The 16472-nt window shown below is 35.4% G+C and overlaps 1 protein-coding gene across 1 annotated transcript in view; it reads right to left on the bottom strand.

Moving 5' to 3' along the window:
- Positions 1-16472, bottom strand: part of pibf1 (progesterone immunomodulatory binding factor 1) — a 45041-nt gene that overhangs the window by 21164 nt on the left and 7405 nt on the right. Inside the window, exons 5-10 of the mRNA XM_041272643.1 lie at positions 15556-15675; positions 15162-15295; positions 14877-14985; positions 14412-14593; positions 13926-14051; positions 12966-13064 (exon numbers count right to left, since the gene is read on the bottom strand). Of these exons, the coding sequence (XP_041128577.1) occupies positions 12966-13064; positions 13926-14051; positions 14412-14593; positions 14877-14985; positions 15162-15295; positions 15556-15675 (770 nt within the window). The remainder of the gene's footprint in view (positions 1-12965; positions 13065-13925; positions 14052-14411; positions 14594-14876; positions 14986-15161; positions 15296-15555; positions 15676-16472) is intronic.

Genomic DNA, 16472 nt, shown 5'->3' with positions numbered 1-16472 from the left:
AAGTTTCTGATATTTTCTTATAACCCAACCCTGATCTGTACTTCTCCACAACTTTGTCCCTGACCTGTTTGGAGAGCTCCTTGGTCTTCATGGTGCCGCTTGCTTGGTGGTGCCCCTTGCTTAGTGGTGTTGCAGACTCTGGGGGCTTTCAGAACAGGTGTATATATACTGAGATCATGTGACAGATCATGTGACACTTAGATTACACACAGGTGGACTTTATTTATGTGACTTCTGAAGACTTCTGAAGGTAACTGGTTATTTAGAGGCTTAATAGCAAAGGGGGTGAATACATATGCACGCACCACTTTTCTATTATTTATTTTTTAGAATTTTTTGAAACAAGTTATTTTTTTCATTTCACTTCACCAATTTGGACTATTTTGTGTATGTGCATTACATGAAATCCAAATAAAAATCCATTTTAATTCCAGGTTGTAAGGCAACAAAATAGGAAAAATGCCAAGGGGGGGGTCAATACTTTCGCAATCCACTGTATTAGGATCACACCAGACATCACATGAAAGTTGAAAGTTTCAGCTAAAACCTGTTGCATAAATGCAACAAAGAAAGAAAAAAATCCCCCAGCCCCAAAATAAAAAAAAAAAAGACCGTTAAAAAAACGATGACATGCAGTCAAAGAAAACCACCAAGGAGCTGAGCTATATCAAAGTAAACTGAGCATTCATTTTCCACAGCTAATTATGTCTGTTCAACGCAAAAATTAGAGAAATGAATGACAAAAACTTAAATGACGTTAGTAGAAAGGGCCCAGGGGTCTTTATCTTTTAATAAAAACTTCCACCTAGTTTCTGTTTCACAATCGTCAATGCAGGCGACGTCAGCAAATCAAGGTGACATGTTAAAACATGAACACCACATTTTAAAAGATTTTCCGACAACAATCTTGAAAATTAATACAATGACAAAAGACATAATCTTTTATACACACAGATGTGTATGAATACAAAAAAAAATAAGAACTGAGGCTTAATAGAATAATGTTTAATTATTTGTCTCAGAGGAATCTTAGCTAAAGTCATAAAGTCAGTCTATATCTAAATACGGAGTTGAGTTTTGCATTTTAATCCATCACCTGGAAGGATAACCCTATGGCTGTGTTGAGATTTAGAGATAGAAGCAGACATTTAAAAAAAAAAAAAAAAAAAAAGGTTTGTCCCCTCATCTCTTATTTTGTTATATTGTAAGACAACCTGTTATTCGATCATTTGATCTGATATGAGTGGCATTTAGATATGAAATATGTGCTTTAATATTTTTTAAGATGACAACTTAAATATCATATTATTTATGTTACTTTTCTTAATTCACAAGTATAATACGTATACTCTTTAGCCAATGTCGTGCTTATAGCTTACTAATTCTTAGATGATTTAACAAGTCATGATTTGGTTGTACTGTATGAACATATGCAGGATACGTGACTGACTTGCAAGTAGATCAGTTGGTGTGAAATCCCCCAGTATTTATGAACAAGGACTGAATTAAGCATTTTTTTTTTAAACATCTGGGAATTCCCTCCACTATCAATGGCTAAAACTAACTGTTAGAATACATTTTGAAGTCCTTCAAATAAAGACAATAAACACATGTTGTGTTTGAAATAAAATGAGAAATTTAAAAAATCAACCAAACTTTGATCACCATACAAGATGCTTCAATACCATATTCTACATTCTTAACAGGACCCTACAGAACATTTGTGGTTTGCAATGATCTAGCTAAAACAGCATCTGTGTTGGAGCTAGAGTTTTGTTTTTAAATAAACCAGGTTTAAAAACCATGGTTATGTTATCTATGTAAGTGTATAATATGTATATAATAAAACATTTAGTATATATATATATATATATATATATATATATATATATATATATATATATATATATATATATATATATATATATACACACACACACAACACACACACACACACCGCTATGTCTGGATTTTTGTTTTGTTTCCCTTGCTTTTATTTAATGTATTTCTTTTGATGGTCAGTGGTATGAGTCGTTGCACAAGCCAAACTGGAACACTGACAAACATTTAAATCTACCCTCACATATTTTAAAATCAGAATTTCTCTCCCTAAAAGAAAACTACATGTAAACCCAAATCCAAAATAGTGACTTTTTTTTTGCAAGTAAACCAAGCCATAGTCGAAGAATTTAAAACGCTACTTCATTTTCTTCTTTATCCAAGAATAGAGCCGAGCGAGTGATTCATCAACTCCCTTTACATCTCAGCTGCAGCACAGCATCTGTCATTTTTGGCTCACAAACCAGCTCTTATATGAATGCGAGCAATCTTTTTCCCTTGCATAAAAACTCAGAGTATGCTTAACAACTGTAGTGAAGGTCTGCTGGAATCTCAGGCATGTGTCTACAGCAATGCAACACAACTGTCCACCAACATGAACAAATAAGGCTTGCAATGCTTAGAAGGAATACAAATCTTGTACTTTGGGTAATGTGGAAATATGATCAATGAGAAATACAATGAAGAACAGTGAACAAAATGAATATCTTAAAAAGCCTACATATAGTCTCCCTACAGAGCGATTGGGGTGCATTTTTAGAATTTTCTTTCCCCCGCTTTTTAAATATCTAACACACGTCTGTAGTGCGCAGAAAGGCAGTGCACTTCTAGTATTATTTTTGGTAGAATTATGTACTACTGTATATATTAAATGCAGAATGTAGTTTTTCACCATTTAACAAATGACTTAATTTGAACTCACAGCTGATGATCATGCATATGTATAAACATACAAAGGAGTTTACACTACACTAGATTCAAACCACACTGAAAACATGCTTGCTCCAACATCACACAAATGTAGATTATACTGTATAGTGTAGCTATAATTACAATAAATAAAAGTGGTGGGATCACAAAAAAAAAAAAAACACATATTCTGTTGAGAAAATCATCCTGTGGAACTATCAACAACTATCTAGCATTGAAAGGAGTGGAATTTAGCTTTGTGCCAAAAGGATTAAACAGTGCTTAATGATGGAGCCAGAAAAACTTGACATTTCAAGCATATAGTGCCAGGTGTATTATATACAAATCCAGGTAAGTCTAGATACTAAAGACAAATAAAGACATAACAATTGTATAATCATGGGAACAGACGGTTTGCGTGTTTTACACTTTTTAAAATCAGTTTTAGGAGGACATCATTTTTTTTTTTTTTTTTTTTTTTTTTAATTTAACTTGCAATCCTCAGGAACAAAGGAACTGCCAATAATTACAGGCATTGTTTTGAAATAATCTTTCTGTCTACACTAAGACTGGTGTTTCAGAGACTTTAAAAATAATAGGTTGCTTTTCTCAAGACTGTTCAACATCATAAAAATCTGACATTTTAAAGGACAGGATAAATGGTAGACTTATTCAGTCGAACCAGCTTAGTTCATTTATAGAAGTCATGAACAAAACTGACAATACACATGTGGCTGGCAATGGCTGAGCGGTGACGTCAGGCCAGAGTGAGGAACTGAAAACACAGAGCACTGAAGGTACGGTGCAATGGTGCTTGCGCAGTTTTATTTTAATACAAAAATAAATAAAATATTTAAACAAACAAACACTGCTCACAGAGCGAAACAAAATATTTAAACAAAAATAAATCACAAACACTAAACAATAACAAAACCCAGGTCAGGCTTCACTGATCCTATATGTTTTGTTTTTTTTTTTTTTTTTCAAATTCCTCTCTCCTCTCGCTCTCGTCCTCCACATATAAACACAGTTTAAATAGCAGGGCTTTCCTACTACCCTGCTACAATCAATAACCAACACAGGCTCTTTAAAGATCTGAGAGATAAGGTACACAGACTTCTCAAATTTCAAAGCGACATGCTTCAAGTGCACTTTACAGTATTCTGTCTTTGCAGAAAGTGAACATAGGATATTTGTTTTCATTCTGTGTTACATTTTTAGATGATATGACTTCAAACTTGACTTCGAACCAAATGCCTCGCCCTCAAAACTAAATACATTTCAACACTCATTAAACCCATTGTAGCTTTATTTCTAGTCACTACTGTAGTTCTCTACAGTTTGTTTTTTAATTCATGTGAAAAATGGCAATACAATTGTATTTACTTATTTTTTTTTATAGAATTACTGTGAACCAATTTTCCAAAGCACAATGTCAAAAAGGTTTGGTCCAGGTTTCATTTAACAATGCAGGCAACATTTCTTGCTTGTAACTGGTGATCAGAACATTCTAAGTCAACATGACGCATCAAAGCAAAAGGATGTCAGATATACTGCAATTAACTTGCCTCAGCACTGGTACCATCACATAAGCAGTTACCTCCAGACGCTTGCCTTAACTGAAACTTTACCGGTTACATAATATTCTATTTTTACACACCCTTACTATCAAGAGGAGTGTGCGAAGTGCAAAGGACTGCCATTTTCTGTTCTGAATGCTATAAGGTTCAGAGGCTAAGTACGCATATGGGGCCAAAGCCAGCTTAGGTCTGTGCTCAAGTGTAAACACACATCTTAAGAGGAACTTGATTAACTTGTACAACAAGTTTTTGCAACCTCAAAAGAAAACTAATGCCATAGCAATTTTCTTGTGTGACAGTAAAAATGGGAATGATCAGATTAGTTGCTGTGTACAACCCTGTAATTAAATTACTACAATTGTGCAATAGTATATTTGTACATTTTAGATCAATGCCTTATATACTGCAATTTATGTGACTTATCACACAGAACATAACGGGGCAATAAGCATCATTATTCAGCGCAGCAGTATACGTTTTTGTGTACTGGATTGTATATGACTCTTCTAGACAAAGTCATTGTTAGAGAACGTTTCAAGATGAGAAAGTCCAGGTGGTCTTTTTTAAAATTATTGCTTTACTTGAAAAAGGATTGTCCGAGGAGATGATCTGTGTGGTTTATAAATGAACAATGCAGGCCAACATTTTTGTGTAAACAAGACTGGTCTAATTAGAACAACTTTATTTACACTCTCACCCTGTCCCTGGACTCTGGCTTGGTTCTTGCTGCCCTTAAGCTTGCCCGAGTTACACTGGTACTCAAAAAACACTCCCTGTCTTATTTAATTTCCGTCCCATTTCCAATCTCGCTTTTCTCTTCAAAACTCTCAAAAGGGCTGTAGCCAGTCAGCTGATGAAACCTCTCGTGGATAACAATCTGCTTGAATCTCTATAGTCTGGCTTCCGGCCGCTTCATAGTACTTAAAACTGCTCTGCTCCAGATTGTGAATGATCTCCTGCTTAATGCTGACGCTGGTGCTCCCTCTGTGCTTGACCTCCTTGGCTGCCACCGCTTTTGACACCATAGCTCATGGCATTCTTCTTGACCGCCTTCAGAAGTATGCTGGGTTCTCTGGAACTTGTCTCTCCTGGATGTCCTCTTACCTATCTGGATGCATGCAGTCTGTTTTCTATGCTGGATGCAGTGGTTTCTCAAACCTGGTCACTTGTGTCTCCCAAAGATCTGTTCTTGGGCCCCTTGTCTTCAATATCTACATGCTTCCCTTGGGTCACCTCATACGCCAACACAGCCTCATGTTTCACAACACCCAGCTCTATTTAACCCTTTGCGGTCTAATTACTCTTCCCCCTTTCCAGTCTGATGTCACAACACCCAGCTCTATTTAACCCTTTGCGGTCTAATTACTCTTCCCCCTTTCCAGTCTGATGTCGAACCATGTCTGACATTAAAAAGACGTAAAGCACAGATCTCTAGTCATTTTTTCTCCGGAGAAAGCTGAGAAAACCTTTTAATGGTCGAGTGAGACCGACAGGAGCAGATGGAAGCCCGAAAAAAAAGGGGCGTATCTAATAGCACCATGCACCACAGAGATAACACGGACACAAACAAAGGAGATAGCTGCTTCCGCATCCAGCGCTCAAAGACTATCACAGACATTTGCAGAACTATTTGAGATGTTATAGTAATAAAATAATGACTTGGATCACATTACTAAGGAGTTTGGTGATAAGAGGAGTGATCAGGACAGGATTTAATCAATATGCACGTCTATAAAGAGGTGTGAAAAATACAACGAACAAGAGGTAGGGCTTTAGAATTAAGCATAGAATTATCATAACAGACATTTTCAAGACAAACTGTTTTTCATTAAGTTGTTGACTATTACAGCGATCTTTTTTATGTGCTTATTTTTCATGCAACTATACAGTTTATTGTGTGGTCCTCAGATATAAAAAAAAGAAAAAAAAAAGTCAGGGAAGCACTGCTTTAGGGCTTGAACTGCAGCTTCTGTCTCTGCTGGTAACAGCTTGGGCTGTGACACTATCCTGCCACACACGGTGCGAGAAGTGAGAGGACCCCCCCCCCCCCCCCCCCCCAAAAAAAAAAAAAAACAACATATGCTGGGCATCGCCTTCACTATATCAAACAAAACAGTTCACAACTCACCTAATTATCAATTACCTAACTGGGAAATGGCCACACCTGTGATTGTTTGCAGGGGCAGATTTAACCCCATCCCTGTGAAACAGCCCTATTTACAACAGCAGTGCTTCTTCCCTGCTACAAGCCCTAAAATGTCATTTGAACCATAAAAAAAAAAAAAAAAAAAAAATCTATGAAGATTAATGAGAATAAGGACCTAGTACTGTAAGGGAAAAATTATACTTTAATTATGTGATCAGGTACATTTCCAGCTTAAGCCCCAAAATAAAGTGGACCCAGCATAATGCCTTACACATACCCCCATTACTCTTTGCAGGCAGAAGAGATCAAGCCTGTTACCCATTCACCAACAATATGTAGAGATACCAAAGAAAACCACTTTTTTTTTTTATATTGAATCCTTGTGTGTCAAGGCTGCCAAGACGCAACCCCTGGGAATTGACTTGCCTAATATTTCACTAACATATAGGTGGTTATGTTACCCACTTTCTTTGCAGTCATTGCAAAGCCGATTTCTGGGTAGCTGCAAAGCAAATTACTTGTTACACAAGTCCAGCAGTTTACTTGAAAAAACAGTTCCGTCAAAACTACATTCTTTGCTGCAACAATTTCAATTATATTAGCCACACCAGAGTATGGTGGGAGGTGCTCCCCTAGGTAGGCCATTGTTTTTTTTTTTTTTATTTATAATAGAAACGTGACAAGGGAGGTAGCAGACTTGTTTTATCCCTTTTCAGTTTTACACTGGCTGCCAAAAGAACAAGGGAGTGTAACCTTAAGAGACATTATTTTTTTCAAAAGCTTATGAAAGAACATGAGAAAATGTACAAAATATTTTTTAGACATCTTTAAAACATTTGTAACAATTTTCAGAAGCTTTTTATTGGGGAATCTGATATCTCTCTATCTATATTTATACACACTGTATAGGCTATATATATATATATATATTATACACATATATATATATATATATATATATATATATATATATATATATATATATACACACACACACACACACAACATAAAATTTATTTATTTATTTATTTATTTTTGAGGAGCAGTGGTTGTGTAAACACCCCAGATTCCCCAACCGAAAGTTTTTGCTCAAGAGAGAAAACTTCCCAAAGTTTTGGTATATATCTGCATATGTATGGATGTCTACTGAATTACATAATATTCCCATTTTATTAATCCTAAAAAATATCAGTACTTGAATCTTGCTCATTACATATTATGGTGGCTGATTTTCAAAAACTTGGTAAGTGGATTTGAGTAGATTTACAAATTTGATAGATTTCAAAAAGTTTAAAATCTACCTCGCTTTTGCATGCCAACTTAAATGAAATGTTCTTTTTTGCCAAGTAAAGTTATTTTGTTTAGGTAAACATGCAGTTCCGGGGCATTATTATCAGAGATTACTCAAAGTAAGAGTACAAAGCTTTGAAAATCAGACCCAAACTGTCTGGGTTATTGTGGATTTTGTTAGACATGTTTCAAAAGTCATAATCCTCTGGAGGCAATAACAGTCACTAGTTACTTCTGACCACACATACTGTGGATATGCATGTATTAGATTAGATTAAATAATATTTTCCTTTTTTAAATGGTCTGCTTTGCAAAGTTTGCTGATGGAACTCTAATAATGATGTACTCTAATCATCTGCCACATATAAAAATTAGACTGCTGTAATTAAACTGGTTCACAGAAGGGTCCTATAAACTTTATACAGGAGCTCCATCATCACAGAGTATCATTGTCCTACCAGGTTTTTGTTTTACCTAAACTTTTAAAGTTTGTTTTATTAAAAATAAATAAATAAATAAATGAAATTCTCTACTTTATAAAACATTAAATGTCTGAAGCCTTACAGGTGTACCATTTTGTTTTAAACCGTTTGCTTTTTATTTACTTAATCCCCTTCACCTTGTTTAGTTAAGGAAACAATAGCAGGATTACAACTAGGTATGCAGTTTCTACAGGAGAGTTAGTGCTTATCTAAAAGCATACAATCACAGCATTCTTAACCAAAACAAACCCCAAAAAACCCAAAACAACTCTTTTAGAAAACTAGATTTAAAAATTAGGTAACATTAGGTTATCGTCTGTAATGGGGGTTGGAGGGAATACAGTTAAGACATGACAGGTGGTGTGATTAACATGAGGTAATAACCCTATAAGTGTTATGAGGCACAGCGCAAAGAAATTGGACCATTTACTTTCAATCTGTCTTGCGCATCTTCCACATTACACAGGACCAATACAAATAACATTGGAGTATAAAATAGTTGAGACACTGTTATAAATACAACTGTGAATCTAACGGAACTAGCGTAGCACTTTTCTTTATAGATTTAATGCTAGTTACCGTCCTGCTGCCGTCTTGGCTACTAAGTACAAAACTTAATTCATAAGTATTTTTATACTACACAGGAGTCCTGCACGACATAGAATTCTTTAGTAGTAGAACACAGCACTGTGCTAGAACATTTTAAGACATGTAACTAATGGAAGCACAAAACGTCAGGCATGTTTCTGAGGAATGGGATGTGCATTAGTCTGAAATTACAGCTTTAAAAAACACTGACAGGCAGGATCTCCTGTTAAATACAAAATTAAATACAAACATATCAGTCCCTTTTGTATACTAATACACAGCTATCAATCCCACCAGAGAAAAAAAATGAATCATCTCTGTTTTTTTTAAATCTGTAGTGTTTATTTTGTCATGCTATTGGTTAATGAAGCAAATAGTCTGTAGGGGTCAGCAATTGTATAGCAAACAGAACAATATAAAAACAGCAACACTGCAAATGGTCATTGCTTAAGGAGAATTTTTGTACTGGCACATATAAAATATATAGTGGGAAAAATTAAACTTCTGCTTTCTGTGACTTTAAGGCAAATATCTGTTTCAAATAAAAAAAAAAACTATATCTACCAGTTGTGAAGTAAAACTAAAGAAATACATTAAAATTTGAAAAACTTGAGAATTGTGCTTTTCTTAACAGAGGTCAGTCTTGAATTATCTGGAAAGAAACTATTTTAAAATCCTATATGAGAAACCAATCAAAAACAGTTAAGGGTTTGTCAAAATGCCAGTACATCTTATATGTTGTGTATAAATGTCACTCCATCATAGTAACAACAACAATAATAATCGAGACACCTTACACACCATGTATTAACTTATAGTTTGTAAATTTGCTTCTTTAGACAAGGCTAGAATGGCTTGAACATTTCCATTGGCGTGCATTTATTTTGTTTAGCAGTTCAGATTTGTGTTTGTAGGGATTATGTAATTTTGTGCTTTAAAATCATTTCCAGCTTTCAAACAATTAATGAAAATACTGCAATGACTTTTTATCCTTATTAAAGGCAGCACTGCTACATTACACCACAGAAGTTTATAAACAACCCAGTATTTTTATGCAGACATTTTAAAAGATAAAGCTCTTAGGCAGTAGTTTTTCAAAAAATTATAACATATTTAAAGCCCACAAACCCAAATAAAAAAATTATTTAGTATAATGAAGGAAAGCCGACTTCAATGTGACCACAATGCCTGGGCTACAGTGTAATTTTCCTTTTAAATACACTACACTCAAATATAACGTAACCCACAGACATACATTAAAAACAGTTTACGCCACACTCAATTAGCTCCTTCTTAAAACTCCTAAAACACAAAATTAGTTCTTACCATTACGCTGAATGAATGCATATTTAATTAAACAGTACCAGCGTGAAGATATCTAGCATCACATTTTTTCCACAGTGGTCCTGAGTGAACGTGAAATATATATATATATATATATATAACCCCTGCAGATCTTGATCGAAGGAAAGCATTTCTCAGAATTCAGTGGCTTAAACTTAGGCTTTCTTTTTCGTAATTATCCGTGTTACATGAACATTCAGAAATTCCTGTAGTTACTTCAGTCATTAGGATTGCTGTAAACAACCCTTTGGAGGCTCATAGGTAATTCAGCTATCATTAGTGGAATAACTACAGTACTCCATTACCCCATTCACGCAGAATAGTTATGATGGCACAGTGCCGGTACTGACACAGCATTTGTGTCTGTGTGTGTACTGCCTATAACAAATCTGTGCTAGCATATTTTATGCCGGTATTAAACCACCTCAGGAGATGGTTTTATTTATTGCATTTATACAGCACTTTTTAAACAGACGTACAGTACATAGCACAAAAAAAAGAACAAACCACAACACATCTGTATAGCATGCCTGTGACAGGGTAGCTGAGGGTTGATGACGACCCCAGACCAGACAGCTGACAGAACACACAGGCAGGCACTACAGGTGAAAAGGGGTTTTGTGCATCATTTTTATTCAACAAAAATAAATTAAATTTTAACAAAAAAACACTACTCACTGAGCAAAAATAAAAGTTTTAACAAAACAGATCTCAAACACAAAACAAGCACTGTGCTGATGCGTCCAAGCACGAGTAGCATTGTCTTCTTTTTCCTTTCGTTTTAGATCTTCTCTGCTCGCTCTCTCCTCTGAGGCACAATGCCACAAATACAACTGCCACAATCAGACCATTTAAATAACATATTTAAATAAAAGTATACACATAATAATACAAAAGCAGCAATTTTAAAGTTACAGTAAAACCCACTAAGATAAGCCATTTACTAAAAGTTTGTTTTTAAGTCTTGACTTAAACTAGAAGGGTCCCAGCTTCCCTGACAAATGAAGGCAGAGTATTCCATAATTTAGAAGCTCTACAAGAAAAAGCCCTATCTCCTCCCATGTTGCTTTTGTTGACCCTAGGAATAACCAGCAGCCCCGCATCCTGTGATCTCAAGAGTGCGGATTGGAAGATATGGGGTGAGTAACTTCTGCAAATAACTAGGTGCTAATCCATTCAGGACCTTCTAAGTTAACAGCAAAATCTTAAATCAATTCTATACTGCACAGGGAGCCAGTGTAAAGAGGCCAAAACAGGGGTAATATGTTTTTAGTCAGAATTCTAGCAGCGGTATTCTGAAAAAGCTGGAAGTGGGATACCACACATTTTGGGACAACAGAAAAAAGTGCATTAAATAATTCCAGATGAAACAAAGGCATGCATTAGTCTCTAGGCATCAGATATGAAAATAGTTGTTCTAAGTTTGGTTACAGTTCTCAAATATTACAGCACTGTAGAACTTCTGTGTGAAGAGGTTATAACAGCACTGTGCCGCTAGAGTGGGGTTGTGTTCTATCCCATGCGACTCAACTGTGGTACTAACCTTACGTTTTAAAAGCTGTTTTCTCTACTCATTGTCAGTATCAGGGGAGTGTTTCAGTCCAAAATATCTCACCGTGGTGGCAATTCTTTTACATGAGCATCCACTATGCAAAACATTTAAAAATAACAGTTTTTAAAAACATCTGGAATCTCTTCCTTCTTAACGTATAGCATCTTCCTACTAAACTACGCAACCTACATTGCTCCCAAATCTCCTGTACACTGGCTTTTAACGGCTAGTTGCAGATAAACATATGATTTATTAATAAAATCAAACACCATACAACTTGGTCTGTTAGTATGACAACAGTGACGTAACTGAAGCACAAGGATTCTATTCTAATAGCTGTGTAAAAGACTTACCAGCATTGAGTAGTAGCACATTTTTGGCTATGTGAATGAGATGAAACAAATTCCACGCAGCCGTGCATATTCTGTGTGAATGGGGTATATATACATTCATGGTGTAGCCTCTATTTATCCTATACATATACCTGCTACTCTTAGGTGACTGTAGTATTAGGGGAAATCATTCGACAGGATGATTTATCAGAGGATCTGAGAGTGAATGGCACGTGCAGGAAAAAACAAAAAACAAAAACAGAAAATGCCTTTGACACAAGCAATGCGATTTAGCACTTTTTACACTATTTATTATGCTAACAAAAGTAAATACTGTCCCTAAAACCACAAAAAAAAAAAAGATACCCAACGGGGTCACCAAGTGATACACCCGTTATCAGGATGTCTGGATACATTTACACAAACAAAAATCTCAGGGCATTCGCAGGGCTTAGTGCAGCACCTCTCAGACAGGTAATGAAAGCTTGTTTCCCATTACATACAGCTGGGTTAGTTCAATGACTTAATTAAGCACTTGATTTGGCCATGCCATATTTTCCTACCAACTAGGTTGGCCTGTTCAGTCATTACCTAATCATCATATTGATTGTTCACATTTGAATATCTGCTGGATATGAATACACACACACACAAAATGTCACTAGTTACACGTCACATACCTGCAATGTTTTCAGGATGCCAAGTGGTCCTCTGTGCAGTGTTAGATAAGAGTACCCTTTCAGAGTCATATGAAGTAATGTTCTTTAAGGAATTTTTATTTATACTCAGTATTTTGACATCATTTTTGTAAGGCTTTATGTTACAAATATCCTCAAAATAATTCTGTCAGGTATCTATATGTTTTAGTGCAGAGAACGAGAAATATTTTAAAATGTTACTTACTGTTCCAAAATCTGGTCATATTTCGCTAGAGCATCCTTTTCAGCTTGAACAGCTCTTTCTTTCTCTACAACAGCATTATCTTTCGCTTCCCGCAAATTTCTAGCACAGAAATACAAATTGAATCATGAACGAGGAAAATGAAATACTTTGTATCAGGATAAATACAATGCTCCCATTATTTCTGTTACCTGTGAAATGCCTCCTTTTAAAAAAACAAGTTGGTTCAAAATGTTAGTTACTCAATATTGTGTTTTTTTACACTTTTCATATATATGTGGTAAGATACTTTGAGCAAAATCCAGGTGCACCTTAACAGGCTCTAGTAGTCAGACTGTCCGCTACTATTTCTTATGTAAAAGAAAATGTGTGTCAAATGAAAGATTACCGCCTTTAACCCCAACTCACTGAAATACAACCTGGTGAAACTCCCATACCTGTACGTCATCCTAGTTTACTTCATATTACTGGGGGCAAGGAACTGCTTGAGAGCAGCCAGCCACTCGCTGCAATGCATGTTACACCAAAATGTAAATCATCAATAAAACACAATACATGGAGTTATATCCTAGACAGAGTTAACCTGAAGCCCCTTTTCTTTATATATCAATCTACAAGAAAGTAGTGGTGTTCCATTCAGGCTATTTGAACTCATTTTAAGGAGTTGGCATGGGGATTACAATTTGAGGTGGAATAGTACAGTGTAGTATCTGACTAAATGGAATCAGTTTGTCACATCCACTGCCTCACTTCAGGAAGCTAATACAACACTAAGTGACAATGTGTTACAAACTAAATATACAGCATGTGCAATTTAAGAGTCTGAAAAGAGCTCCATAACAAATGCTTGTAAGGCTTGTTAAAAAAATAATAAATCAAAAAGAAAAAAACACTAAACAAATGGAATACAAGGTCAGTTAAGACATATGGATAGAAAAGTGGATAGCTGAATTGAATCCTTACCTGTTTTCACGTTCATACATCTCTTTTGATGTGCTACGAAGATTGTCAATTTCGTGATTAGTTTGAATTCTAATTCGTTCAAGTTCATCACGGAGTTTGTTTTCGTATTCTGTTTTGCAATGGTCTCTGTAAAGATTTAAAAGTTATAATATTAAAACAATAAATAAATAAATAAAATTAAGTCAGATTACCTATACAGAAACCAAAAAAGGTTAACAAATTTACCAATATACATTTCCTGACAACCTTAGAACATTTCTATGCAACAGATTATGTTATTAACTACAGCTGTATAAACTTTGCAAAGCCGGGTTGCTTTATGTTATCGTCATGAAGGTGCACAGACATGATCTCATAAAAAGAGGTTTTCCTGGATCTAAAGCACATTTAAAAAAAAAAGTCTCACTGTCTACTGCTAGGATTGGAAGAATTCTATGACCGTACAGATTAAACAAACAAATACAAACCACAAATGGAAGTGCTCACCTTGATGCCACATATTTTTCATATGTTTCTTCCCGGGCTTTCTTTGCTTCTTCAAGATGAATCTGAAGCCTCTCCAAACGATCTTCTTCATGGGCACATCGCACACTGAGCTCCAGATTTTGACGATTTAAATACTCTTTATCCTTCTGTAGTAAAGTGACTGACTGCTGGAGGGTAACCACCTGTATAACACAATACAGTATCAAAGGAATTCATTCTCACATTTTGTTAGTGTCAAGGGGTATTACATTTTCATAGCAGCACAAAATTGTGCCTTTCCATTTATGTGCCGTGCCAAAATCAAACCATGAACTAAAGCTTCAAATAAAATCATGTAATATCATCTAATTTGCCATTAATTCCAGAAAAATGAATCGGAATGTTTCACTAATTATTTGTGAACGTTTGTTATTTAACAGATGTTGGGATTGTTTTTATAATGGTAGAAAAAAGTCTGAAATGTACCTCTTTGCTGAAGTCATTCCTTTCCTTTGTTTGTGCTTTGTGTGTCACTTCAAGTATTTCAAAGTGTTTTCTAAGGTCTGAAATATCTTGCTCAAGAGAGTCTCTTTCTCTGGAAAACAGAATAACAGTTAGACAGCTATTAAAGGAAATCTAAAGAACACTGTACAGTCACGGTATTAAAAACAAATACATACAGCATTGCAACTGTCAAACGAATAAAAATGGGCAGAAAATTCTAAGCTAAAATGAAACACACACCCACCCACTACACCTAGATTAACTTACCGCTTCACTCTGTCGTAATTTTCCCGCTTATAGTCCCCTTGCTGAATTAGCTGCTTTGTATCAGCTAAATCCAGGGTTAACCGCTGACATCTAACTTCTAGCTCTGACCGTATTCTTCTCTCTTCATTGTAGCTCTAGAGGTAGAATGCAAGAATTTACTAGTAACTGGATTTCTTTTTTTGGGTGAACAACAAGGATTCATCCCTAGGGTGAGGGGCAGTTACATACAGCGTCTTGAGGTATACAGACTGATATTCTGCCACACACGACAACAATAAGGTGTATTCCACATCTGCGAAGAATGTCACTGCAGAGAGGTTTTAGCTAGTTTTAGAAAATTAAACACTCTACTCAACAAGGTATAAAACACTCATGCTTTAAGTTATGTACTAACCTCCATTAATGACTTCAGCTCACTTCTATGGCTGTCAAGGTCCTCCGATAGGCTGTTTTTTTTTGCCTGCAGTTCACCCACCTCTGCTCTTAATAGATGGACCACTTCATAGAATTTGACCTGGAAAAAATAAAAATAATAATACATACCATTTATTTTTTATAATGCTACTAACAAAGAAGACAATGTCTAACCATTTATAACGGCTTGGAAAGTCACCTTTAGAGTTCATGTCAAGCGAGCACTCTTAAAATTTGAAAACATTTCCTGTGGAGTTTCTTCTCTTATCCAACATGTGGTGATGGAGATACATCCCGATTTTATTCTAGCATACAGAACAGGGCTTCTGAAACCCTGTGGCTGCTGGTTTTCATTCAAACCGAGCTCTCAATTACTGAACTAAATGTTACTTATCAAATGTTATAGCTAACTTGAAATATGCAACTGTTCAAGAACTGAAAACAATTTAAAAAGGTCTAATTAAGCAAATGATCAATTCAATTAAGTGCCCTGAAATAGAAGATTACCAGGTGAAAAGGGAACTGACCAACAATGAATACCTTGTGGTTCCAAGCTCACGTTTTGTTTTTATTGTAGTTTATGAAAATACAGTAGAGCAATTGCCTAGTGAAAACATTTTCATGGTTGTTGCTTATATATAAAATGGGTATATAGTCTGGGTCTTACTCAACAGATCAAATAGAAAGGGTTGCGTTCTTTATTCATTTTCCAAATTTAGACCCTCACTGTGTTATTATGTCATACATGTGTTATGTCATTATTATGTGCATACTTTCATTTTGATTACATAAGCAGTCTGACTCATTAAAGCAGTGTTTTTGTATTGGTTGAACAGAAAAATAATGCACTTATATTACAAATGCATAAATCAGTGATTGTATTTAGTGATTTCCATA

The sequence above is a fragment of the Polyodon spathula genome, chromosome 15 (assembly GCF_017654505.1).
Source record: "Polyodon spathula isolate WHYD16114869_AA chromosome 15, ASM1765450v1, whole genome shotgun sequence".
Taxonomy (NCBI): domain Eukaryota; kingdom Metazoa; phylum Chordata; class Actinopteri; order Acipenseriformes; family Polyodontidae; genus Polyodon; species Polyodon spathula.
Note: the sequence above shows the minus strand (reverse complement) of the source record. Positions and strands in the feature narration are given on the sequence as shown.